This window comes from Phocoena sinus, chromosome 3 (assembly GCF_008692025.1).
Source record: "Phocoena sinus isolate mPhoSin1 chromosome 3, mPhoSin1.pri, whole genome shotgun sequence".
In the NCBI taxonomy this organism is placed as follows: domain Eukaryota; kingdom Metazoa; phylum Chordata; class Mammalia; order Artiodactyla; family Phocoenidae; genus Phocoena; species Phocoena sinus.
In genome coordinates this window covers 166,490,981-166,517,856 of record NC_045765.1, presented here as the reverse complement: position 1 = coordinate 166,517,856, position 26,876 = coordinate 166,490,981, and the positions used below count along the sequence as shown (strand labels likewise).

General features: G+C 42.6%; 1 protein-coding gene across 3 annotated transcripts in view; it reads right to left on the bottom strand.

Annotated features, from left to right (window-relative positions):
* SEMA5A (semaphorin 5A) overlaps positions 1–26,876 on the bottom strand; it is a 477,269-nt gene that overhangs the window by 91,587 nt on the left and 358,806 nt on the right. For all 3 annotated transcript variants that reach the window (XM_032627865.1, XM_032627867.1, XM_032627866.1), the window contains one exon: positions 8,147–8,354. In XM_032627865.1, coding sequence (XP_032483756.1) covers positions 8,147–8,354 — 208 coding nt within the window. The remainder of the gene's footprint in view (positions 1–8,146; positions 8,355–26,876) is intronic.

Here is a 26,876-nt window from a genome sequence, read left to right as displayed (position 1 = left end):
ACCCCGCCCAGGACTTGGGGGTGTAACTAATGAGTTTCTGGAAGACGCTGTGTTCCAGCCCAAGCCCACCTCGGACCCCCTCTTACAGTGTTGCAATTAGCATGTATTTCACAGTTGTTGTAATTAGCACGCTGGCATGCATTTAGCAAGCAAGTTGGCATGTGTTTCACAGCTATGATTAGCACGTTGGCATGTATTTCACAGTTTTAATTAGCATGTTGGCATGTATCTCGCAGTTGTGAACAGCACGTTGGCATGTATTTCACAGTTTTAATTAGCATGTTGGCATGTATCTCGCAGTTGTGATTAGCACGTTGGCATGTATTTCACAGTTTTAATTAGCATGTTGGCATGTATCTCGCAGTTGTGAATAGCACGTTGGCATGTATTTCACAGTTTTAATTGGCATGTTGGCATGTATCTCGCAGTTGTGAATAGCACGTTGGCATGTATTTCACAGTTTTAATTGGCATGTTGGCATGTATCTCGCAGTTGTGAATAGCACGTTGGCATGTATTTCACAGTTTTAATTAGCATGTTGGCATGTATCTCGCAGTTGTGAACAGCACGTTGGCATGTATTTCACAGTTTTAATTAGCATGTTGGCATGTATCTCGCAGTTGTGATTAGCACGTTGGCATGTATTTCACAGTTTTAATTAGCATGTTGGCATGTATCTCGCAGTTGTGAAGAGCACGTTGGCATGTATTTCACAGTTTTAATTAGCATGTTGGCATGTATCTCGCAGTTGTGAACAGCACGTTGGCATGTATTTCACAGTTTTAATTAGCATGTTGGCATGTATCTCGCAGTTGTGAATAGCACGTTGGCATGTATTTCACAGTTTTAATTAGCATGTTGGCATGTATCTCGCAGTTGTGAATAGCACGTTGGCATGTATTTCACAGTTTTAATTAGCATGTTGGCATGTATTTCACAGTTTTAATTAGCATGTTGGCATGTATCTCGCAGTTGTGAACAGCACGTTGGCATGTATTTCACAGTTTTAATTAGCATGTTGGCATGTATCTCGCAGTTGTGAACAGCACGTTGGCATGTATTTCACAGTTTTAATTAGCATGTTGGCATGTATCTCGCAGTTGTGAACAGCACGTTGGCATGTATTTCACAGTTTTAATTAGCATGTTGGCATGTATCTCGCAGTTGTGAACAGCACGTTGGCATGTATTTCACAGTTTTAATTAGCATGTTGGCATGTATCTCGCAGTTGTGAACAGCACGTTGGCATGTATTTCACAGTTTTAATTAGCATATTGGCATGTATCTCGCAGTTGTGAACAGCACGTTGGCATGTATTTCACAGTTTTAATTAGCATGTTGGCATGTATCTCGCAGTTGTGAACAGCACGTTGGCATGTATTTCACAGTTTTAATTAGCATGTTGGCATGTATCTCGCAGTTGTGAACAGCACGTTGGCATGTATTTCACAGTTTTAATTAGCATGTTGGCATGTATCTCGCAGTTGTGAACAGCACGTTGGCATGTATTTCACAGTTTTAATTAGCATGTTGGCATGTATCTCGCAGTTGTGAACAGCACGTTGGCATGTATTTCACAGTTTTAATTAGCATGTTGGCATGTATCTCGCAGTTGTGAATAGCACGTTGGCATGTATTTCACAGTTTTAATTGGCATGTTGGCATGTATCTCGCAGTTGTGAATAGCACGTTGGCATGTATTTCACAGTTTTAATTGGCATGTTGGCATGTATCTCGCAGTTGTGAACAGCACGTTGGCATGTATTTCACAGTTTTAATTAGCATGTTGGCATGTATCTCGCAGTTGTGAATAGCACGTTGGCATGTATTTCACAGTTTTAATTGGCATGTTGGCATGTATCTCGCAGTTGTGAATAGCACGTTGGCATGTATTTCACAGTTTTAATTGGCATGTTGGCATGTATCTCGCAGTTGTGAATAGCACGTTGGCATGTATTTCACAGTTTTAATTAGCATGTTGGCATGTATTTCACAGTTTTAATTAGCATGTTGGCATGTATCTCGCAGTTGTGAATAGCATGTTGGCATGTATTTCACAGTTTTAATTAGCATGTTGGCATGTATTTTGGACTTGTGCACAGCATGTTGGCATGTATACTTTCGGTCTTTCCTTCTATGTTTTAAACAGTATTAATGATGGCAAACAAATAACGTGTCTTGCTTTTGTCAGTTAATATCATATCATACAGATGTCTTCACTGTCATCATTTAATGCCTTCAGAATAACCCACTGAGTGAATACTCCACCGAGTCAGTATATCATAACTTGGTAATTAATTCCCTTACTATTGGAAATTTAACATTGGAGCACTGGCTGTGATTCAGATATAGCTTAAAAAAATAATTGTACAGCGATGGCAGGCTTGGAGATTAGGTCCTAGTGGAGTCCAGGGTCAGACTTTAATGATAAATCGATTTGGGGATAAAGTCTAAGGTAACTCCAAGGCCCTTTGGCTTGAATCCACAAGAGATATTTGGGAGATGTTATTTATGTCAGAATTTCTCATTAGATTCTGAGCCCCGCGAAGACAGGGTCAGTGATGTCTCATCTATCATCGTACACTCAGAGCCTGGCTTGGTGCTTGGTACACATAAGATTCAATAAATATACTATAAGTGAATTAACTAAGGAAAATCCACAGTCTTTAGAGGCTACACCAAAGCCAAAGCAAACAAAAACTCAAGATGTTGAGATTAGGAAAATATTAAGTTTATTTTGAAGGGAGCATATTTACTTTGTAAAATGGGTACATTTCAAAATGTCCTTCTGATGTTTATATGATTCATAACTGAATGGCTAAGGCTGTCTTGCTGGGGCACCTTGTGGGGATCCTGCAATTGCTCTCTATACATTGTGTTTCTCCCGTCAGGCGATTGCTGTCTTTAGAGAATATGTAATTAATAAAGGTGACAACCTATTAACTCCACCTTTTAAACTGTAGCTCTTTCAAGCAATAAATATCCTGCAGTAATCTAATTTCTACACTAGTTTTCTTAATGAGGTGTTAATTTTTTTATTACAGGCTAACTGAACTAAGAATGACTAGACACCCATTCACAAATGGAGCCAACGTATTTTTCTTAATGGTTTCCTCTTTCCCTCCAGTTTTATAAAGCAAAATTTAGAAGCCATGTCTCATGTTATATACAGGCTATGAATCTTCCAGTTTCCAGCTTTTCTTCTCTCTCCAAATAGTTTTTACAGCAAAGCAAAAATAAAAGAAACACCTAAGGACTAAGGGTTTTCAATCCTTTGGCTAATGTTTTATATCACTGCACTTTTCTGTAAAGGGAGCTTTACTGTTACACAAGAATTGAGGTTTTCTTTTTAGGTTATAAAGAAAAATAACAGAAAGGGGAGAGGCAGAGTATCCATTTGTTAATTTGATAAGTATTTACTGAGCCTGTCTCAGGCTGGACACATGCTGAAGGCTGTAAGGAACCTGGAAAGACAATGCCCAGCCTTCAGGAGCTCACATTCCCAAAGGCTGAAGGAAGAATTCTAATTTCTGTTCTCTGACTGATGATTCTTTGGACATTCTCTCTCTGATTCCGATTGATCCCTCATCTATAAAATGTTAACACTACAAGCTGATAGGCTTATCTTACCTCAGAATTGTGGTGGGTGTCAAACAAAAACTAAAGAATATATGAATGTCTGAAGAGTAGAAAACTCTCTGTTGTTGATTTACTAGGGTTTAGAGTTAAATTATGTAATTTAACATTTAATTTATGTAATTTAACACCCAATTTAAAAAATTAGTGTATGTAATGATGTAAGGCACATTCATTCATTCAAAAGGCGTACACGATAATAATCTAATTCAGGAATCAGCAAATGACAGTGCATGGCCCTAATCCAGCCTGCTCCCTAAAGTTTTACTGAAACACAGGGTAGGCGAATGCTTGGCCCTGGTGCCCTGGTGGCTTTTCATGTCTCCACATAGGGAAAGCTTAACTACAGTTAAGCTAAGCTTTGGCAGAGCGCCCTGGGACCCGCTCGATCACGCGCATGGGAGGATTACGAGCGCCTGCTACAAAGCTGTTTTCCTCCCACCTCCCTGTGCTCCAGGGAGGCTGTCAGGAGATGGTTTCTCATCGCCTCCTGGGTTCTAATGAGGTATAAGGCTTTTTGCCCCCTACTCTCGCCCCTACTAGGATGCAGCTGCAGGCTATAAAACCGCAGCACAGAATCAGCCCCTCAGCAGCGTGGGGTCCGAGTTCTCCCGTGCATTGTCATCTGGCCTCTTCTGTTTTGGTGTCATCTGTGGGATAAGGGATCTGGGTAGCTGACACCTTTTCTGCTGTTACTTTTGTTGTCTACATAAGTAATAAACTGACTGAATCTAAAAGTGAATCCTTCCTTTGCCGGATGAACCTGTGTGCCTTTTGCTGACACATAGCCACACCCACTCACTATGGTCTGTGGCTGCTTCCATGCTACAAGGACAGAGTTGAGCAACTGCAAGAGAGACCCTATAGCCTGGGAAGCCTAAGCATCTTCTGTCTCTTTCTTTACAGAGAAAGTTTGCCAACCCACTGATCTAATTAATGCACTGTCCTTAAAATGGTTTTAAAGTCTAAATCAAAAGCCTTTCCACCACCACTTCCCCGAGCTTTCCTTTCCTTAGGCCTGAGGAGCTTCAATCAGCCAGACTAACTGAAGGTTACACTATTTCCTTGGCGGGGGTGTGTGTGGGGAATAACAGCTTGATTTCTGGATGTGACTATTGCAGCTCAAGTCCTGTGATCATTCTTTTCTTCTTGAAGCAGGGAGATAAGACCTCTATCAGCTCTTGGCCAGTCTGTTTTCCTCCAAGTGGCAAGTTATGATTTTATATTGGTACTTACATCAGTAGGAATTAAGTTAGTGGCTATTCTTGCCTGCTTCACCTCATGCATCCCTATGAAGACATTTTACCACTTTCACGCTGCTATTGGGAGCCCCTGGCTGGGCACCGGCCTCAGGTGAGGGTGGTGTCAGCTTACCTACCTTCCATTTCACATGCTGTACCCATATGGAGCCCTTTCCAGATTCCCATATTCTTCAGAATTCAGCAAATATTAATTCATTTCATGAAACTAACACATGTGTGTGGTAGGTCTTAGAGTACCAAGGATACACAGGAAAGGTAAAATTTCTCTCTCACTCGACATCCCCAGAAGTCACCATCCAGCCTGATGAGCTGCTTTATTATTTGCATAGTTTTTCCATGCTATTTCTTAAATGGATTGTGCAAAAAAAAAAAAAGGTTAAAATCAAAACAAAATCTTTCTGCTTAGTTTTTGAGGTCAAACTCAACTGAGATATATGTTTAAAATATTGTTCTTTCCAAACAGCTTTCCGAGGAAAACAGCTACGGGAAGTTAAAGACACTGTGCCGTTGGCTCCAAGTTTCAATGTGTGCACAGTGTGGATGGCGCAGGCGTGCACTGTTTGCAGCCCCTCCTGGGTCCAGGGTCATCTCTAGAACAGCTAGAGAATGGAGACTCATTTTACAGTAACCCAGGGGTACAAAACCTCTTTTTGGTCTCCTTAACCCAGCCTGGTGGCAGGCATGATAAGGCAGGCACTAATGGGAAGAAGCTGGGAGTACTCGTCAGTACACCTGAGTTCAGCCTGTCCTGGTACTAACTAGCTCTGGCTCGCAAGAACACCGTGAAAAATGCCATCAAATGGCTCGTCCCTGGCTTCCCTGGTGGCGCAGTGGTTGAGAGTCTGCCTGCCGACGCAGGGGACACGTTCGTGCCTTGGTCCGGGAAGATCCCACATGCCACGGAGCAACTAAGCCCGTGAGCCATGGCCGCTGAGCCTGCGCGTCAGGAGCCTGTGCTCCGCAACGGGAGCGCCACAACAGTGAGAGGCCCACGTACCGGAAAAAAAAAAAAAAAAAAGGCTCGTCCCTGCTGAAATCTGACCACTGAGCATGATGTCCTCATTGTACCAGGGGCAACACAATGAACCAAAGATAAAGTCTGGGCCTTGGGGTCAGAAAGTCCGGCTCTGAACCTGGGTTTCACATCACATGAGCTATGTGACTTTGGGCAGGATGCCAGAAGTCCCAGACACCATTTCCTCATCTGGAAAATAGACATGATACTTGACTTTACTGTCAGGGTGTAATGATGAAGGAAAGTGGGGATAAGATCTAGCACAGTGCCAGACATGTAAAAGAATCTTGGGAAATTGTATCAACTGTTATCATTTATAAGCATTTTAATTGATATCAAACTGCATTGCCTCTGAAAAACAGATATTCAAAAAAATGAACAACGTGAATATGATTTTGAAGGAGACAGGTAATTTAGTTAAGCTCAATTTCTCTTCTAAACACTTCAAAATTCATTTATAAAAATGATTTTCTGATAACAAAATTACTTACATTGTACTATGAAAAATATATTTAACAAAGAAATGAGTACTTATTGTTACTCAATTGTTATCCTGTCCCTATGCCGTGTATTTCTTTAGGCATATTTCTTGAAAGTTAAAATTGCTTTTGTCCAGAAAAAGAAAAACCCACACTATCTTTCTCCATAATTTATAAAAAAGAGATCTGGTCACGTAGATACCAGTTCCTTAAAAATGGATTTTTTTCTGCAATGAGTGTTAGAGAGGTCTTCCTATCTTTCTATAAGATGAAGATAGAGAAACATGGGGAGAAATCCAGAGAAACTCTTGGGTTGAAATGTTTAGATTTTCTTTTCTCTAATGGAATATTTAAGGGTCAGATACAAACTAACCCACTCTGGGTGTGAGCACACAGAAGACCACAGTCTATCAGTTTACAATAAAGTTATCATCTCTCACTGTTTTTCTCTGAGCGAGTGGACAAGCAAACAGCAGGGAGATTCAGCTCTAGATATAACTGTAAATCTTGTCCTCCCAGGAGCCTGATAAAGACAGGCAAGGGGCTTATTCTCCTTGAAAGAAAAAGGGGGAACTGTCAACTCCTCCTGGGCGGCTGGGCCTGGTGGTGGTTGATGCCTGTGGATTCATGGTTGAACTTCAAGTGCAGCTGCCTAGGAGACAGGAGTGCACAGATGATGCCTGGCCTCCCTGACCTGCTGCAGGACCTAGTTGCCTAAGTTGCACTTACAAGTTGCTGAGCTAGCAGAGCACCAGGAAAAAGGTGAATTGCCTCGTGCTTTGCAAACCAGAAACTCCCATTTCAGCACCAGAAATACCTGTGTATGGCACAGGCCTGTTTTCCTGCCTGTTATCCCCTGTCATGTCCCCCCAGAGCATGCTGGGCTGGAGCTGGAGGACAGGTGCCCTTCCAGCTTCATTTAACTTGTGACACTCCTGTTAACGAGACCCCAACCCTCCCTGTCGCCCACTGAACCATCAGCAACTGGGCTAGAATAATTCCTGCCCTAGGCTAGTCCTGCAGGAAACACAAATCAGAACAAATTTCAAGCAGCCATTGGTTAAATTTAGGGAAAAGGTGTTATATAAAAGAGAGTTGTTAATCAATGTCACTACTTGTTATTATTAATCACAACAGAATCATTATTAGTTGGGAGGTCCCTAAGGTTATTTATTTCTCAACACTGATACCAAGGGAGGCATCACATTATATACCTCATTGTCTAAAATCATCTAGAAAGGAATATTCTAACGATTTTTATTAAACATAAAAACCTTCCTTCTACATAAGAATACCCATTTTGCCCATTTGCATTTTACATTACATTTATTTTCCCATTTGATTCTACAGCAATTCACATGTGTTAGATGAGAAAGTGAGGTTTAAGATACTTTAGTGGCCAGGTTAAAAAAAAATATGTGTGCGTAGCAGATTAATTCAGGAACAGCAAATATGGGCATCATCACTGAATGTTATAACGCACTGAAAAATTTATTTTAATCCTGACATCTGCTCACAGATGTTACACAGTGGCTGCTCCCCCACAGATACTGATGTGTTACTGTCATCACAACAGCCTGGTTCGCATCAGAACTCTCTGCATCCTGGGATGCAGGATTCACAAGGATGCTAAGGTCCTCATCCCATTCAACCACGGGAAATCTGAAAGCCCTCGGGGCTCCTGTGCCCTCTCTCCTGGTGGCGCCTCGACAAGGGGCGCCAGCACGCCGGATGGTCCCCTGGGGCTGCCCTACCTGCGCGTGCGGTGGAACTGGCACCTCTTCAGTGGGATCTTGGCTACGTGCTCCCGCAGACCCACGAACAGGACGCTCTGGCTGTGGAGGATCTGCAGGCTTCTAATGGGCTCTGGCCGCCTCTCGGGGAAGAGCTCCATCTCTTCCAGCAAACAGCTGCCCGAGGTCTGAGTCAGGGGCGCCCGCACTTTTTTAATGGTGCCGTAATCTGCAGAGGCGACAGGGAAAGAAGAAAGTGAGGTCAACGGGTCGCACCAGCCACTCGCCAGCTGAGCCACCAGGGTTCTTCAGCCTGGCTGCACTGTTCAATTAGCCCCGCTGTATGTGGGACCAGGCACCAGTGTTTTCCCAGCTCTCAGCAGCGCGGACATACAGCCAAGGACGAGAACCACTTGGCTACGAGCTGCCTGGTCCCGATGCAAGTCTAGAGACCCAGAGCACAGTAAGCTCACTGCGGCTCAACGCAGCCAGCTTTGCACCATCCCCTGGAGAACATCAAGTGAGAGGAATCCCTGGATCCTCAGTGAGAGACAGAGGAGCTGACCCTGCTGCCGCAGCACAGAAGACCCCACATGATGGACAGCTGCAGATATGCAGGGAGCAGAGGACCACCTGCTTCCCTCCTGCCCTGGAAGTACATCCTTCTCTGCCTTTCTGTCTAGATCCCCTCCTTCCTCTCTTTCTCCCCCGAGCTTGTTCTGCGGGATGCTCTTCTGGGTCTCAGCTCCACGGCTTCTTCTCTCCTGTACTAATGAACATCCATTTCCGACTCGGTCCCCCCCCCACTCAAGCTTCTCTGCTCATCACGTCCTTATGCTCATTTATTTTGGCTGTGAGCACTGCCCGAGGACAAGTGTCCTAGAGTCCCTGGAGCCACAAAGACTCTCCAGAGTGGCTGTGATGGGCACAGAGAAGGGTCCTCTCCACCAGGGAGTGGCATGGTGCAGCCAACCCCCAGGGTTGGGACCCAGACTTGAAACGTGCTGTTGTCCTTGGCGCGCTGTGTTGAGGCCCCCAAGGCCAGTGTGCAAGTCCAGGGAATGAGACCCAACCCTCTAGAAGCACTTCTGAAAGCCGTCCACAAGCTCCTCAGATAACCCTGAAGGCACTGACTTCATAAAACCCATGCGGATCTGAGTTTCAAAACGTTGTAATCCTTATTCTGTAAACACAGATAATGAGGCTATCAAGTCATCTAAAAAAGGAAATAAAATCAAGAACCTCTGGCTTCAAGGCTTCCGATCAATCTGCTAATCTCACAAAAGATTTGGACATTAAATACCTTTCCAGTTTTTCATTCCTAGGAGAGTCCTTAGAGACGAAGGATGTTTACATTTAGAGAGAAAATACCTAGGTGGATATATATTATCCTGAGTTCATTAAGAAAAGTATATCCGAAACATCTCCAGTGAACATTTATTGATTATGAACTGACTGCTATAAGCACTATGCATCTAACAGTGTATAAAATTATGCATATATTAATGTATGCAGTATTAGTAAACCACTGCTTAATTTTATTTTAGGTTAGCTGGTGAAACATGTCACTTTTGAGAAAGTTCAAGCACAAACAGGATAACTATGTATACTGGGAAGATTAAAAATATAGTACCTGTTTTTTTTTTTTTAACATCTTTATTGGAGTATAATTGCTTTACAATGGTGTGTTAGTTTCTCCTATATAACAAAGTGAATCAGTTATACATTTACATATGTTCCCATATCTCTTTCCTCTTGTGTCTCCCTCCCACCCTCCCTATCCCACCCCTCTAGGTGGTCACAAAGCACCGAGCTGATCTCCCTGTGCTATACAGCTGCTTCCCACTAGCTATGTATTTTACATTTAGTAGTGTATATATGTCCATGCCACTCTCTCACTTCGTCCCAGCTTACCCTTCCCCCCCTCCCTGTGTCCTCAACTCCATTCTCTACGTCTGCATCTTTATTCCTGTTCTGCCCCTAGGTTCTTCAGAACCATTTTTTTTCTTTTAGATTCCGTATATATGTGTTAGCATACGGTATTTGTTTTTCTCTTTCTGACTTACTTCACTCTGTATGACAGACTCTAGGTCCATCCACCTCACTACAAATAATGCAGTTTCATTCCTTTTTATGGCTGAGTAATATTCCATTGTATATATCTGCCACATCTTCTTTATCCATTCATCTGGTGATGGACACTTAGGTTGCTTCCATGTCCTGGCTATTGTAAATAGAGCTGCAGTGAATATTGTGGTACATGACTCTTTTTGAATTATGGTTTTCTCAGGGTATATGCCCAGTAGTGGGATTGCTGGGTCATCTTTAAGGGAAGAGTGTGTGTTTGTGAACGCACAGCAAGGGAGTGGGCGGGAACAGAGAGAGAGGGAGAGACGGGGAGAGGGAGGGGGGAGAGAGAGAGGCAGGGGAAGTCTACGCAGCAAGGCAGCATTTTAACAAATGCTCACACTTAAAGTGTGCAAAACAATTTGTATGTATTTACTGTGTAAGTCAATCTAATTTTGACCTGGAGACCACAATTTCCAGCTGGCGGGAAATTCAACCCAGTGATGTTTGGGTCTTCCTGTTTGCATGGGGCAAAACATCAAAGATGAGCCCGGCACCACGGCAGGGATGGGAACAAGTGGCAGCTTCAGGGAAGGTGACTTCAGCGTAGTGTCTCAGCCCCAATACCCTGAGAGGAGGTCTCCCCTGGCAGACGGAAGTGCCAGCCTCCTGTGAACCAGTGACAGGCACGGAGCCTTTGCTGCCCTTTGGGACATCCCGACAATAGGACGCAGTCCAAGACAGAAGTTAAGAGCCAGGGCCTGCCCCCATCCAGTGAGCTGCGAGGCTCTGATGAATCTTAAGTAGAGACTCTTGGGAATAAACACACTACTCTATATAAAATAGATAACTAGGGCTTCCGTGGTGGCGCAGTGTTTGAGAGTCCGCCTGCCGATGCAGGGGACGCGGGTTCGTGCCCTGGTCCGGGAAGATCCCACATGCCGCGGAGCGGCTGGGCCCGTGAGCCATGGCCGCTGAGCCTGCGCGTCCAGAGCCTGTGCTCCGCAACGGAAGAGGCCACAACAGTGAGAGGCCCGCGTACTGCAAAAAAAAAAAAAAAAAAAGATAACTAATAAGAACCTGCTGTAGAGCACAGGGAACTCTACTCAATACTCTGTAACGGCCTATATGGGAAAGAATCTAAAAAAAAGAGCAGATATATGCATATGTATAACTGATTCACTTTGCTGTACACCTGAAACTAACACAACATTGTAAATCAACTACACTCCAATAAAAATTTTTAAAAGAGAGACTCTTGGGATAAAACAGAACATTTTAGAGAAATGCAGGGGTGGAAGTGAGGAGGGCCAGAAGAGGCGAGAGTCCAGGTGGCGAACCGTCATCTTTTGACAGTTACCGTGCTATTTTCAAGGGAAACATGGGTGAGAGAACTAAATCCTATTCAACAGGTGCACAGAGACTGCTGGCTGTTTATTATTTATTTTGCTGATGGATCATTACTCTGAGAAACCAATCAATAACAATTCAAACGCCAATATGCCCATACGCACTTTGAATTCTTAAGCAATTGTGCGGGGAAAAAACAAATTTTCAAAGATCTTTAATCATTTGATTTAAAAGAGCTAACCATCATTGATCAAAACTTCTCAATGTGTATTTCTGCACGCCTTGTATCTGACTTTCCAGCTGACTGGGATCTAACAAAACTAGAGGACTTCTTAGCATTTCAGAGAAGGGTACTCAGCGTGGACTTAGGTGCTCGTCCACCATCTACGCCTCTGCTGGGTCTTCTTCACTCTGAGCCACCTGATCACGTGAGGAGCCTCGTGAAGTTCCCCGTTCTGTTGGCAGCAGGGTCAGCACATCCGGACCCCAGGAGCCTCCTTCTGTTCCCTCGACGCCTGCCCTTCCTCAGCCGGCAGCTTGGCCACACTGTTCACACACTGTCACCTTAGTGTAGAACACCTTTCTCACCTGGATGCCCCCAGAACACTCACCCTACGCTCCTGTCTCTGGCGTGAGCATCTGGACACATGCACGACCACACCCCTCTCCCGCCTCGGACCCTCTGCATCAGGTGTCAACACGGTACCAAGTCACCCATGGGCCATGTGAGGCCCGAGCCCAAGCTGGTGTCAGTAAATCAGCTTTACTGCATGTGGGCAAATGGACCCAAGTTTGGTCTGGTAACAGAGCAAGGATGTGGCAAAGCCGTGGTTTTTTTTGTTTGTTTGTTTTTTCTTTTAGAGGCAGAAAGTCAGAGCCTGGCTCCTAAGAAAGCAAGGAACAAAGATCCACTTCATATGAGAGGACAGAACAGCAGGACTTGGGGAGGTCCCTCAGAGTGCTTTTATGTTTTGCTGTCTTTGCTTTATAATATCTGCCACAGTTTAACTACTAACTTAGTTGTTTTGTGGCTTCTACACTTGCCGTTATTAAGCTCCATGAGGGCAGACGCTATCAGTTTTGTCCTCTGATGCCTGCAGAGCGGCCACCACTGTGGCCTGTGGAGATCAATAAATATGTGCTGGACGCGAGACTGAATTAACGAGTGAGGGAAGGAAGGCAGGAAGGAAGGCAGCTGTCATGGGAATGTCATCATCACTTGTACGTTTGCTAAAAAGACTCCTGATGAATACTTTTGCATTGCAACATTTAATGAGAGGTACGATACCAGTCAGATCAGTCAGTGTGAAGGTGAAACAAGAAACAGTATTTCCCCAATTCCCAAATAGTTCAACTAAAAGCGTCATAAACTAAATATGAATGAGAACAATCATTTTCATTGGTTTCAGCTGAGAAAATATCAGCTCTGAAAATGCGCCATAGAAAAATAAAACCATGTACACCTGAAACTCAATACTCTAATCAAAGTCAGTGGAAGGAAAACAATCAATGCTAGAAATACAGAAAACCTTCTCGAGCAGTCTGTAAAATTTTGAGATCAGAAAGGAAAGAGAAAATTGGCACTTCCTGCCAATTGCAGATCACTTCCCCAAGGAGAGAGAAGGAGAGCGAGCTTCTGAAAGTGCAGAATCGGAGCTGACAGCAAAACCGCGGGGCTGGCACCGCCTTGGCCCAAATTCTCATAATATTCACCTTTTTGTGAGAATGTGAAATACTAATTACGTTATGGACATACATTTGAGCGTCAGATATTTGTAGTTTATCTCTAAAATTGAAAACCACAGGTATTCGTGAAAGAGAGCTACTGCAAGATTTTTCATTTTCAGGCTGATGAAAGCTGATATAGTATGGTTGTCATTTGAAAGACATGAATAGTTGTAATTACATGAAAATGTAAATATTGTGCTGAAGAACTTATATTTGCCTAATTTCAGCAGAACAGGAAGCATGCTTATACTTTAGGGGTTGGCAGATTCAATAAAGCATGCCCATTTAAATCTGAATTTTAGATAAACCATTAATTTTTTTAGTATTAGTACATCCAATTCAATATTATTCATGGTTGACCTGAAATTGACATTAAAGTAGGCATCCTATATTTTTATTTGTTAAATCTGGCAGCCTTATTATATCCACATCTCATGCAATCATCTCAGCAAGCTGGTGAGGATGTGACTAATATATGCATGAGTATTCCCACTTTACAGATGAGAAAACTGAGTTCCAGAGAGTAGGAGATCTGATATCTATTTCCTATGAACTGTACTTTTAAAATCCTGTAAGGGAGTCAGACATGAAATGGAGGTTCACGTCAATGCTAACGAACAAGAGAAAGTAACAATGGACCCCAAATAAACATTAATTAAAAAGCCAGTGTGATACCTAGGAAAGGGTAGTTATATTTATTTTTTTATTTTATTTTATTATTATTATTTTTTTGCGGTATGCGGGCCTCTCACTGTTGTGGCCTCTCCCGTTGCAGAGCACAGGCTCCGGACGCGCAGGCTCAGAGGCCATGGCTCACCGGCTCACCCGCTCCGCGGCATGTGGGATCTTTCCGGACCGGAGCACGAACCCGTGTCCCCTGCATCGGCAGGCGGACTCTCAACCACTGCGCCACCAGGGAAGCCCGGTAGTTATATTTAGATTGTTTGCATACTCTTTTTATTCCATGAAATCTTCTGGAAGTCATGAAACGTAGCCAGTTGGGAGGTAGTTAGAAGGAAGGCAACATCCTGATCCATCGGAAGCTACCCACGTGGAGGACAAACACGGTCAGCAGCTGCTTCAGAAAGCACCGGGGCCTCCTGGTTACCAGGACCACATTCCTTTCCACAATCCAGGCAAAGACAGGCAAACACAGTGACTGATGTCCGTGCTCCCTTACACCGTCTATCTAAAGAGTGAGGCATGCAGAGCCAGATCAAACATGTCTGGATGAACAGAAGTTGTATGTACACTTAAAAGGTAGTATCTCTGGGAATAAGAGAAAGGCACAACTATCCCCCAAAACAACAGCCATGCAAGGCACCGTCACCAGACCAGACCTTGAACAAATGAAGGGCTTCACTGAAGTGCTTGCCAGGGATATAAGAACTCTTCTGGGCACAAATCATCAGACTGTAGGTCCAAACAATTCCTAATATTGATTTTTGCTGGTGACTAATAAAGTCATGGAAGACCAGAGGCACATCTGACGGCAGGTGGAAAACACAGAGGCAAAATTGGATTATTGTAATAAGAGAGGTATTCATTTCAACCTCAGTATTCTGAGCCATTAGGAAAATGACCAAAGGAAAAAGCAAAAGTCATAAACAAAATGGTATACTAAGGTAAAGCTGGAACATTGTCACATGCAACAGTAATAAATCCAATTTTAAAAGTGATTTCTGGGGAAGAAATATTTACATAAAACTTATCAGAAGACTGGAGGGTTACTTGAAAAGGACATGAAGAAATCCCCCGCAAAATTCCAACCACAAGAAACGATCCATGAAACACTGAAGTTTGCTCCACGACCTCCAACCCACAGCAAAATATGTGCACGTCCTATAGCTAATGAGCTACCAAGCAGCTTAGGGGAAGAGTAAGTAAAATGAGAACAAAACCAGGGCTTCCCTGGTGGCACAGTGGTTAAGAATCCACCTGCCAATGCAGGGGATGTGGGTTCGAGCCCTGGTCCAGGAAGATCCCACAGGCCACAGAGCAGCTAAGCCCTTGTGCTACAACTACTGAGCCTGTGCTCTAGAGCCCGCGAGCCACAACTACTGAAGCCCGTGAGCCTAGAGCCTGTGCTCTGCAACAAGAGAAGTCACCTCATGGACATATATACACTACCGAATGTGAAATAGATAGCTAGTGGGAAGCAGCCACATAGCACAGGGAGATCAGCTCGGTGCTCTGTGACCACTTAGAGGGGTGGGGTAGGGAGGGTGGGAAGGAGACACAAGAGGGAAGAGATATGGGGACATATGTATATGTATACCTGATTCACTTTGTTATAAAGCAGAAACTAACACACCACTGTAAAGCAATTATACTCCAATAAAGATGTTAAAAAAAAAAGACAGAAGCCACCTTAATGAGAAGTGCACTTGCCGCAACTAGAGAAAGCCCGCACACAGCAACGAAGACCCGATGCAGCCAAACTAAATTTAATTAATTAATTAATTAATTTTTAAAAAGAGAACAAAACCAAACAAACAAAAATGTATGTTTTTCTGCAGAAAAAATATATTTTGGTTTCAATGAAAAAATGTTCTTAGAGCAAAGTGTGGTAGTAAAGAAAGCTGCCCGGACACATTCCTAACGCATTTCATGGGAACAGAGCGACTTGCACGTGGGACCTGAGGAAGCAACAATGACTAGAATCCCCACAAAACTTTCGAGCACTGATGGCTAGAGGCGAGAGCCCACAGAGTGAGTCTAGACTGGCGTCATCCAACGGAACTGTAGCACCATCCATGCAAGTAATTGAAAATTTTTCTAGCAACCACATTTAAAAAAGAAAAAAGAAAGAGCAGGTGAACTAAATTTAATTACAAATTTTTATTTAACCTGATGTATCCAAAATAGTGTACAATCTTCCAATACGTAATCAATATAAAATGATTGAGCTATTTTGCATTCTCTTTTTCTACTAAGTCTTTGAAATGAGGGTTCAGTTCAGATTACCCACGTTTTGGGTGTGCAGCAGTCACATCAGTTTATGGCTATGGTATTGGACAGCTTAGAGATGTAGAGAGGTGGCCCAGTACTGCCCTGAAGAGCCAGGTGCCCACCACTCCCCGAAACGGGCAACAGCTTCATAACCCACAACATGGCAAGCTTCATTTCACATATTTAGCCTTGCCATATGATTTCCACTGAAGAAAGAGTTCCAGCAGGAAGGGCTGAGAATAATTGAACAAAAGGTTCCATCTCCACAAACGTTTGAGAACTCTTGCACTAGAGCTCCTACTGCAGGTAAGGAGATGCAGGCCCTCAAAGGTTAACTGAAGGCTCATGGTGTCCAGCCAGTGAGTGTAGCCCTGATATTAGAACCTGGTCCCTAACGCCTCACCTAGCCATCTGTGTCACCCGCTGGTAATCTGCCCACAGGCAAATGACAGATGTCCTGTGAGAGTGAATGCAATTATTGTCAGCTTATATCAGAACCATATGGACTGCCACAAAGTAAGCACAACCACTAAAGAAGATTCTGTTTTTGTTCATTTTCTTTGTAGAGATTTCCTTCAATTAGAGGTTAAGCTTGTCCCTACTCTTTTGGAGTAGAGCTTCTGTATCACTTTTCTGAGAAAACCAATGACCCTGACTGCCCTCCCAAACAGAACTGGTGAGGGCAAGGAGACTGTTCATAGTTCACAGCCTGGATAATCAACATATGAAAGCCAGTGCAAACAAGAAAAAAAAATACTGATGTATTTATACCAAAATTAAGCTAACAAGGAAAGAGAAGCATAGATGTAAACTTGATGTACAAATAGAAAACTACAGACCACTTTTATTTTCCTAATTCAGTCAATTTTCAGAATCCAAGATAAGTCCTTGGGGGAGTATACGAGAGATCCCATTGGTATGGGCACTCTAATTGCAAATCATCTACCATCATTATGATTTCTAAACTAAAATTTCAACCATCGTAGGACATTAGAGTTGGAAGGAACCTACAGCAATATTTTGAATTTTGCAGGTGAGGAAAGCAAAGCCCAGAAAGGTTGAGTTCCAAAGATCAGACGATTGGGCCAAAATTTAGGTCCTCTGCATATCAATCAAGTGCTGGTTTCTAAATTTTTGAAGGTATTTTTGTTTTGAAAATATGGAAAGTATAATATACAATCCTTATAACGGTGCATCAGTAATAGTATGGCTGATAAGTTTCTTAAAAGATCAGGTGGTCTGATAAAACAGTGTATTAAGCAGTAGTGGTTATTCAAGACAAAGATTAAGCTATGATTTACAGACCTGCTTATCTTATCCCAGAATTCCCTACACACGTAACTAATATATAAGTGGTGCCAGGACAGACCTGACTTCTCTACCAGGCTAGGGACTCTCATCTCCTCAAGTTCAGGAAGCAAACATGAGAATAAATGGATGAAAAATGCCTAGAATATTCTATTTCAGTTATTTTTTTTTTAAAAAGAGGATTTAAGGTGACAAAATATTGGTTTAAACAAAAAACTTTTACAATAAAAATGACTCTCTAACCACTAATTGCTTTATGTGATGTAAGCTGTATGTAATATAAACTCTAATGGATGTAATTCAGTTATTAGTGGTTGAAAATTCACTATATTTTTGACTTTGGGGGAAAATAGCTGGTCTTTCTCTAAATTTCAGCGATCAGTTTGCTAATTAACATGGATTCAATAGTTTAAGCAAGATTCTATTCTGCATCTTGATAGGGATGTTCAAATATAGCAATCTCTCATTTGGTATGAAATATACCTTATAATAAAATATGGATGATTATGGGCTGGATTGTACCCCATCAAAATTCTTATGTTTAAGTTTTAATTCATAATACCTCAGAATGTGACTATATTTGGAGATAGGGCCCTTAAAGAGGTAATTAAGGGAAAATGAAGTCATGTGGGTGGTTCCTAATCTAATGTGACTGGTGTCCTCATAAGAAGAGGAAATTAAGACATAGACTTGTGCACCCAACATGTGAGGATACGTCTGGAAGATGCCCATCTGCAAGGCAAGGGGAGAGGTCTCAGAAGAAATAAACCCTGCCAACACCTTGATCTCGAACTTCTAGCCTCCAGAACAGTAAGCAATCAACTTCTGTTGTTTAACCCACCCAATCTGCAGTACTCTGTTATCTTTGTTAAGGCAGCCTGAGCAGGCTATCAGAGGGACTCCATGTCAAGAGTAAGAAGATCTTGTCACCCAGATAATTTGCTCAAAGCAATTTCAAAACTGGACTGCAAATTATTTTTCCACATTTCCCTAAGATATTATGACTCAAATTCTAATGCAAAGGCATTATAAACTATGTTAGACAATTTTCTTTTTTCCTTGTATGATTGCAACATAAGATTCATCTTAGTAACAGCCTGGTATTATCAAATATTGTCATGTATTTCACTTAATCCCCTATACATATGATCCTGGGCTAGAAATGCAGCAGGAGATGATACAGAACACGTAGTATTATAGAAAACTGATGCATTTTGATAAACATCATAAAATAATTCAAATAGTGGAAGCCTTGTTCACAACCTTTATGCTAAGAACCCTGGTGGTCTTTGGGGGACAATTAGAACTAAATGAATGCTCAGGAATGAGCTTTCCAATATTTGAAGGAAAGGTCATTGATTATAATGAATTTCATTTTGGAGGATGTCTAGAATTTTAGTTTCACCGAAATTTTGAGGGTTCATGAAAATAGTTTTTTTTGGAAAGAGGGAAGGCAGAAAGGAAGGAGGGAGAAGGAGAGGGAAGGAAAAGAAATATGATCAGCTCAATATAACATTTACTACTGCTATAAATAACAATAATAATTTTTGATTTTTCGTACTTGTATGTGATCGGACAGCCTTCTGCAATTCATTAAAGCTTCAACAATGAAACAATACTAAAAGAAAAATTCATCATGTCCTATGGTCCTACGTGTATAGCGGCATCAACTCTAATGGACTTGCGAGCCCTGAACAACGAGAAAAGGCCGAGAAATCAATTCTTCTTGAGTATAGCAGCCCGAAGCACTTCCAAAACACTTTGGAATAAATATATATTTCCTCTAAGGTGCAATAAAACACTTAAGAGGGTGGAGCTGTAACATACTGGATACATAGAAAAATTTTGTTTTAAGAGAGGGAAAAGTCACACCATGAAACAGAGGGCTAGTTCAGGGAAATGTGATATAAAAATGAAGGATTATTGCAAAGCCCTGGATGGTTAAATCTTTTATCTTGACTCTGTTCTCCTCTTACTACTTTTCTGAGTTCTGTTATATTTTAAAGGGATGTTTATTATTCAACTTGCCATGTGCTGAATCCAGTACAAAAATTAAACCTGTGAACGGGACAGGCAGTTCTGACCATGGTTGCCTGTGACAGGGCTGGAGATTCACTGCGGACGCCAAGGCCACTAATCAGAGAAGCTGAATTACCTTATTTCCAGTTGTGCATTTGACTCTATTTGATTCTCTGCTGTTGTATCCAAGAGACATTTTTCGTGTTTGTCTCATCGACCCAGAGTTACTGCAGAGTAAAAGGAAGCACTTTGTGTTTGCATCTGTTACTGTTCTGAGGATTATCAGTGAGGTAATGATGAAATGCCCTCTTCCACTCACTGGGCAGCATGTTACCATAGCAACAGATCATTATATAAAGTTCATCAGTTCAGCCAGTTGTGACTCCAAAGTAGCAGACAGCTAATATGTGTCAAAAGTTCTTTCTTTTAACCCATAATTGAGCAAATGAATTAAACTGGTCTTGGCACTGGGAGCTCAGTATCGCATTTATATAGTAAAAGGGAATTAAAAGAAGAAAACAAGCCTTCTTGGCTAGTGTATGCCTGCAAAGGAGATTTTAATTAACTCAGTTTATCAGATTCAACTAATGGCTTAGTTTTTCTCAAAAACAGATATGTTAGCCAGCTTAAACATCCTAGTCATAAGTTATATGCAACATTCTTTTATCCCAAATATTATTTTTAAACCATATTCCTGCATTCTCACCCTCAGCATATAAATTCAAGGTAGTCAGGTGCTGGGGGACCTAGCCTGTCTTATTCACTGTGATCTCACTGGTGTCTGTGCCTGACACACAGTAGGTGCTCAAGCAGAGGACATGGTTCCGTGTGAGGACCCTGGAGCCCGATGATCCAGGTTAGACTCCTGTCTCCAGGTCACTCACATCTGTGTCTCCTTCACCCTGGGGTCCAGCTCACAGGCCAGGGGCCATGCAGTGAGCTTATCTATGCAGAAGGCCTGGACAGTGCCTGGCACGCAGGATGCGTTATCTGAGAATTCAGTATTATTATTTTATTGCTATGTTTAGCTTAGAGATTATAATCCTTACCCAAGTTTTGTCTAAAATGAGCAAGCTCCCTGCCTCGGTCAGTACTGGCCGCACATAAAGCAGAGGGGTGGATGATAGCTCTACTGCCTTACTGAGAAACAAAATGAAACCAAACACTCCTTTAAGTACTCCAAATCATAAGCTGGTGCTTTTAGGAAATTTACCAGCAGAGTTTTCTGTGAATAAAAACCACATTCCACTTAAAATAAGAGTGCAACTAATAGAGTCCTCTGGGTATCTTTTCTAAGCTCTCCTCTAACCCCAGAGCTTAATTCTAACTCTCATCATTCTGTTAAGGAGACAATTCAAGTTTCTAGAAGGTAATAACTTACCTTAGATTTACTCTATCTAAATTACAAAACAACGACCCAGTTGGCAAAGTCGGCAGCCCTTCTCTGACAGTCACCAGGCGGGAACACAGAGTCTAAATTACCCTCTCACCCCAGTGGTAAAATTTATACTGTGCCTGGTCCCATTAGGTGTGGACTGAGATGGCTGAGAAAAATCTATGCAAAGAACTTTTGTAATTTTGCATCATTAATTTGGAAGAAAAAAGAGAGCTCTCTACTCAATGGAATGAGAAAATTTTGTCATTTTCCTGAATCATTACATTACACTAATTATGAACTAGTGGCTGAGATTCCAAGCTATTTTTTTTTAACATCTTTATTGGAGTATAATTGCTTTACAATGGTGTGTTAGTTTCTGCTGTATAACAAAGTGAATCAGCTATACGTATACATATATCCCCATATCCCCTCCCTCTTGTGTCTCCCTCCCATCGTCCCTCTCCGAGCTGATCTCCCTGTGCTATGCGGCTGCTTCCCACTAGCCGTCTATTTTACATTCGGTTGTGTATATATGTCAATGCTACTCTCTCACTTCGTCCCAGCTTCCCCTTCCCCCTCCCCGTGTCCTCAAGTCCATTTTCTACATCTGCATCTTTATTCCTGTCCTGCCTCTAGGTTCATCAGAACCTTTTTCTTTTTTTTTTTTAGATTCCATATATATGTGTTAGCATATGGTATTTCCAAGCTATTTGGGAGCTAGATTTTCACATGCTTTCTTCAGGCATGATCTCATCCACTTCTATAGCTTCAAAGCCAATCTGAGGTCTCTGTTACTGATCCAAACCTTTCTCTTTGGCCTCAAAGAAGAAGTTCCAACCGACTGTCAGACCTACCACAGGAAACTGGAACTCAGCATATCCCAAAACTGAGCTGTGTCTCCCCTTTGGCTCAAATCTGTTCATGAATCTGAAATCCCTTTCCATTTGTTAGGATAAAATTTTCAATCTGACACATCCCACATTTTAGCTTCACCTTCTGTCTCTCTACCCACAATGCCAGCCTTTTAGAACACTTCCGCCTTTCAGAACACTCCATGCCTTTCTATATCTGCAGGTTTTCCATATCCTGTGCCTTCTCTCAGGATGGTCTGTCCAAACCTTCTCCACCAGGCAACCATCTCCCACCTTCCAAGGGCCAGTTCCCCCTCTCCTCTGTGGGGTGTTTCTGACCCTCTCAAGCCAGGTCATTGTTCCCAAGTCTCTGTGTCTCTGGGATCTAGAGGGAGAAACCCTTAACCAGTCTTTGAGGAGAGGATGGGGAAGGGAAAGTCTACACTTTTCAACTGGACCTTGAAAGATGAATGTGCATTCACCCAGCAGAGAAGGAAATGAGGGCAGGTCAAGGAGGGAGGGTGTCCTGACCAAAGTGGGGAAGACTGGGGACCGTGGCTCACAGACGTGTAGGGTTAAATGTTCCTTAGAAGGGTGATGCATTGGGTTGGAGCCAGAAAATGAACACTGCGGAACAGTCCAGTTTACATGTGTTTGTGCAATGCCACAAACTGGATCAAGTGTAATGAAGCTCTGAGCTCTGCAAAACACTTTGGCAAGCAATCTGGAATAGTGTAGCAGAATTGAAGATTCCCGTACCCCGTGAATCAGCAACTTCAGCTTCCCAGCCCATGGGCCATGACTAGGTTACACATATACCATGATATAGACCTCCTCCACTCCTGAGGCAGTGTGGGCAGCTCTGCCCTGCTGGGTTGGTGCCCATGGTAGCAAGTAACCTTGATTTTTCCAATGTGCCGTATACAGAATGTCATTTTCTATGGTTGCCATGATTGGGAAGCCCTGTCCTGGACACAGTTCTTGGTTCAGGCTCCAGGGGATGTGCACAGGGATGCAGGGGCAGATGTAGCAGCACCACTTACAACAGCAAAAGACCAGAAATCCTCCAAATGCCAGTCAACAAGATTACCTTAAATTCAGGCAGGTAATGAAAAACTGTATATAGTGGCAAAGATGAAGGGACTTCAGTTGTGTGCATGAACATGGATGAATCGTTAATTTAAAAAATGTTGAACAAAATTTTAAAAAGAGAATCTTAAGAGAATATACATAGATCCATTTACCTAAAGTCCAAAAGCATATAAAATTAAGCTATGTCATCTAGGGAACAAAATATGGTGACATTATAAAAGAAAGCAAGGAAATAATAAAAACAAAATTCAGGGTAGTGAATACTTTGGAAAGAGGGCATGGGTTTGGGGTGGTGGTGAAAAGGGGGGCCTTTAGAACACCTGTGCAGCTCTGCTGTGTGACTTGGCTGGTGGGTAAATTGGTGTGCCCATGTAATTACTCCTTATACATAAGATATATATCTAAAATAGTAGTCTATAACTTCCCCCCCAAAAAAACTTCTTAAAAATGGAAAACTACTATATAGAATGCAACTCTTGACCTTTGCAAACTTGGCTTCTTAGGTGGATGAACACACCTATCTCTTATACCATGTGCTATACACCCCCCTCAAGACACACACACACACACACACACACACACACACACACACACACACGCTTACACCATAGGAAGATAATTTAGATGCAAATATATTACAATAGAAGTGAGTATTAAAAACAAAAGGCAGGGCTTCCCTGGTGGCGCAGTGGTTGAGAGTCCGCCTGCCGATGCAGGGGACACGGGTTCGTGCCCCGGTCCGAGAAGATCCCACGTGCCGCGGAGCGGCTGGGCCCGTGAGCCATGGCCGCTGAGCCTGCGCGTCCGGAGCCTGTGCTCTGCAACGGGAGAGGCCCGCGTACCGCACACACACAAGAAAAGGCATTATAAGTATGTAATAAGGTGCATACACTTCTATTCCCTAATATTCCTCTGGGATGGAGGCAGGTATTCCCTGGAGCATGTCCTGAACAGAGCTTGAGATGGGAGCCGACACGCTTCCCCTTTATCTGCCCTCTGCACCCGGATATGGGGAGAGGTGTCAAGGAAGAAAGGCTCCAGATGAGATATGGGTAGAATTTTCATCGGGAGCCTATTGAGAGAGAGTGAAAAGATAAAGGGGCAGGAGAGAGAAGGTAGGGAGATGGCGGCAAACTGCCAATAAACCTTCCCGGTGACCATGGAACCTTCATGGCGTCTTCTAAACTCACACAATACTTGCTGTGTCTTGCTCTTTTCAAACACAATCTGGAGAAGGAGACGACTTTGTGTCTGACAGCGTGAGAAACACAGTCTGCCTGAGAGTGCACAGGACTTCATGAGCATAAGCTCAAAATTAATGAACAGAAATTGTGGGGAGAGTGGAGGACTTCCAAGGCCATGACATTGGGAGTCTGAAATAAGGAACCAACTATTCAAGGGGCAGGTAAGTCCCAGCTGGTCTCCACTGGGCGGGCATGATGCATGTCATTAAATGTCTGTGGTGGAGGGAACAGGCTTGCATTGTGACTCGTTACCTGAGATGAAAAGCTGGGGTATTCAGCCACTAAACATGCCACACACTAACGATGCAGATTCCGGGGCCCTTGGCCTGCTGGCTTCAGCGCTGACATTCTGACGCGGCTCCCGAAATTTCCGTGGGTGCCGATTTGTGACCCACATGGCATCCCAGTCCAGTTCTTACTCAGGCAGAAGAAAAATTAGGGGTCCTAACAAAATTCCCCGAACTAGGATTCAAGTGGCTGAGGGCCAGTGTGGTCCCAACACCAGTTGTACATCCTCCAACCATGAAGGCCAAGGTGAGGGTCCCAATCAGACACCAAGAGAGAGAGGACCAGGGGGGCAACAGGTCAGTGTCTGGAGCAGGAGGGAGTGGGCACCAACCACAGGGCACAGGAATGGCCCTCTGATTCCTGGGATGAGAACATATCAGAGAAGACAGGATACAACTCAGACACTGTAGAGAAAACTGGATCACAGGTCACAAGAGAAGATGTCAAAGGCCCAGTCACTAAAACTGGGTGAAGGGTCACAGCCCAGCCAGGGAAAGAAGACCTGGCACTGGGCTCGGGCCCTCGTGTTCCTGGCACACCTGGTGCTCAAGGCAGGAAGGCCCCAGAATCTGAGGAACCCAGAGGTACAGGTTAAGGAACCCCGGCTTTGAAAGTTAGAGGGTCCTGAAGACAAGCTACAGGTGAATCATCCCAGGTCAGCAATTCAATGAAGACCAGGACCACTGGCTCTTATCCAGTCCATGCAGAGAGAAATTAATGCTACCCACAATAAAAAAAAAAAAAAAAAAAAAAAGCCAACATTATGTAAGCAATACAATTTCTAATTTAAAACAGAAAATTAAAGTTTAACTCAAAGAGCAACAGTGCATTATGAAGACTGCCTTTTAAAGACCCAGTTTACCAAGGACAAGTCAAGGTCTCTGCCAATGGGGCTATCTTTCACTTTGAACCAGTGTTCTTTTGCTACGGTCAAGGTCAGATTTTTAAAATTAATTGATTATACCAGTGAGGGCCTACATTAAATGCCTGCACTGATAATCTTTGAGATCACTTCCAATACTACAGGTAAGGATTTCATTTTTTATGAGATTTTGAATATTTAGACAATTATTGAAATTTGTATCATTAACACAAATACATGAAAATTGAGGGCATGAAAACCTCTTATCTGTTCTGGGGGTGTGAAAACCAACTTCTACTGCTCTTAACTCAGGATCATTGTAAGCAACTTTTACTAATTATAGATAATTCTCAATATTTTAGCCTCACATGATAACAATGCTTAACACATATTTTCTAGTTAAAGAAAAAAACCACCTATCTTGAGCAAATTTTCTTTTCCTTTCTCTCCACTCAAGTTTAATTCCTCAAATAGAAAAAATTACATATTTAATCAGTTTCATTATACTCAGTTGGAGGGCAACATTAGACTAAAAGTAGATTACAAGAACTGCCCCCTGAACATTGTTTTAATCTCAAAATGCCTTAAAAATTTCAAACAGAGTTAAGCTTTTGTAGCCTTCAGAAATAAAAAAAGTGATGATAATTATTCACTCGGTCAAAAAGTTAATTTGCATTAAATGCTCTTAAATGGTTAAAAAGCTCAGAGTTTTTTTTTCTTCTTTATTTCATATTTGGGCTTAGTTAACACAATGACAATGGAGCTTGGTGACTGGAAGGATGGCTGGATGGCCAGATGGACATCTACCCATTTATTCAGCATTGATTTAGCATTTACTATCAGCCAATGCACAGCAGGGGAAGGTACTTTTTTCCTTCATGTTCACTTTTCTTTGGTCTACAAGAGTAACTTTGTACATAATTATAATTTCTGATATTCTTGACTTTAGGAGTTGGTTAGGTTTGGGCTGCCTTGATTCTTCATACAAGGTCTCATTAGCAAAAGTCACGTCCTCAGCTTCTCTAAGGAAATACTTACTTATCCAACAGGTAAGTCCGATAAGACCAAGTAGGAAGAGCATTTGCCCCTAGGGACATTGGCTTAAAAATTATTCCATTCTTAACACTATGAGAATTGTATGGTTCCTTGATAAGAACCTCTGCAGCATCTTTTTGGAAAGATAATTCTGTTTAAAGACCATAAAATACCCTACTTAAGAAACATCGATTTGGCCACTTCAATATTTCAAAGAGGAAAGGGGGATGAAAATATTATAAACAAATAATTGGACAGCTTTTTAATAGCACCGTGGGATTATCCAATTTTTTTGCAAGAAATAAATGAAAAGAAATTCTGACGTTGACATCTCTGCAAATGACAAATACGGCTTCCCATACCCACACAGGTTTGTTTGCAAACCTGCACTGTCAGTAACCACACCACCATCAAGCTGTTAGCACCAATCCCAGTTTGCTGCAGGCATCCTGGTAGGAGGATGAATTCCTTCCACCTGGGTTAATTCACCACTTCCTTTAATGGGCTCCAGGTGGGAACTATAATATTAACAGGTATACCTCGCCCCCTGTACCTTAGTGCTCTCTTACTCCTAGGT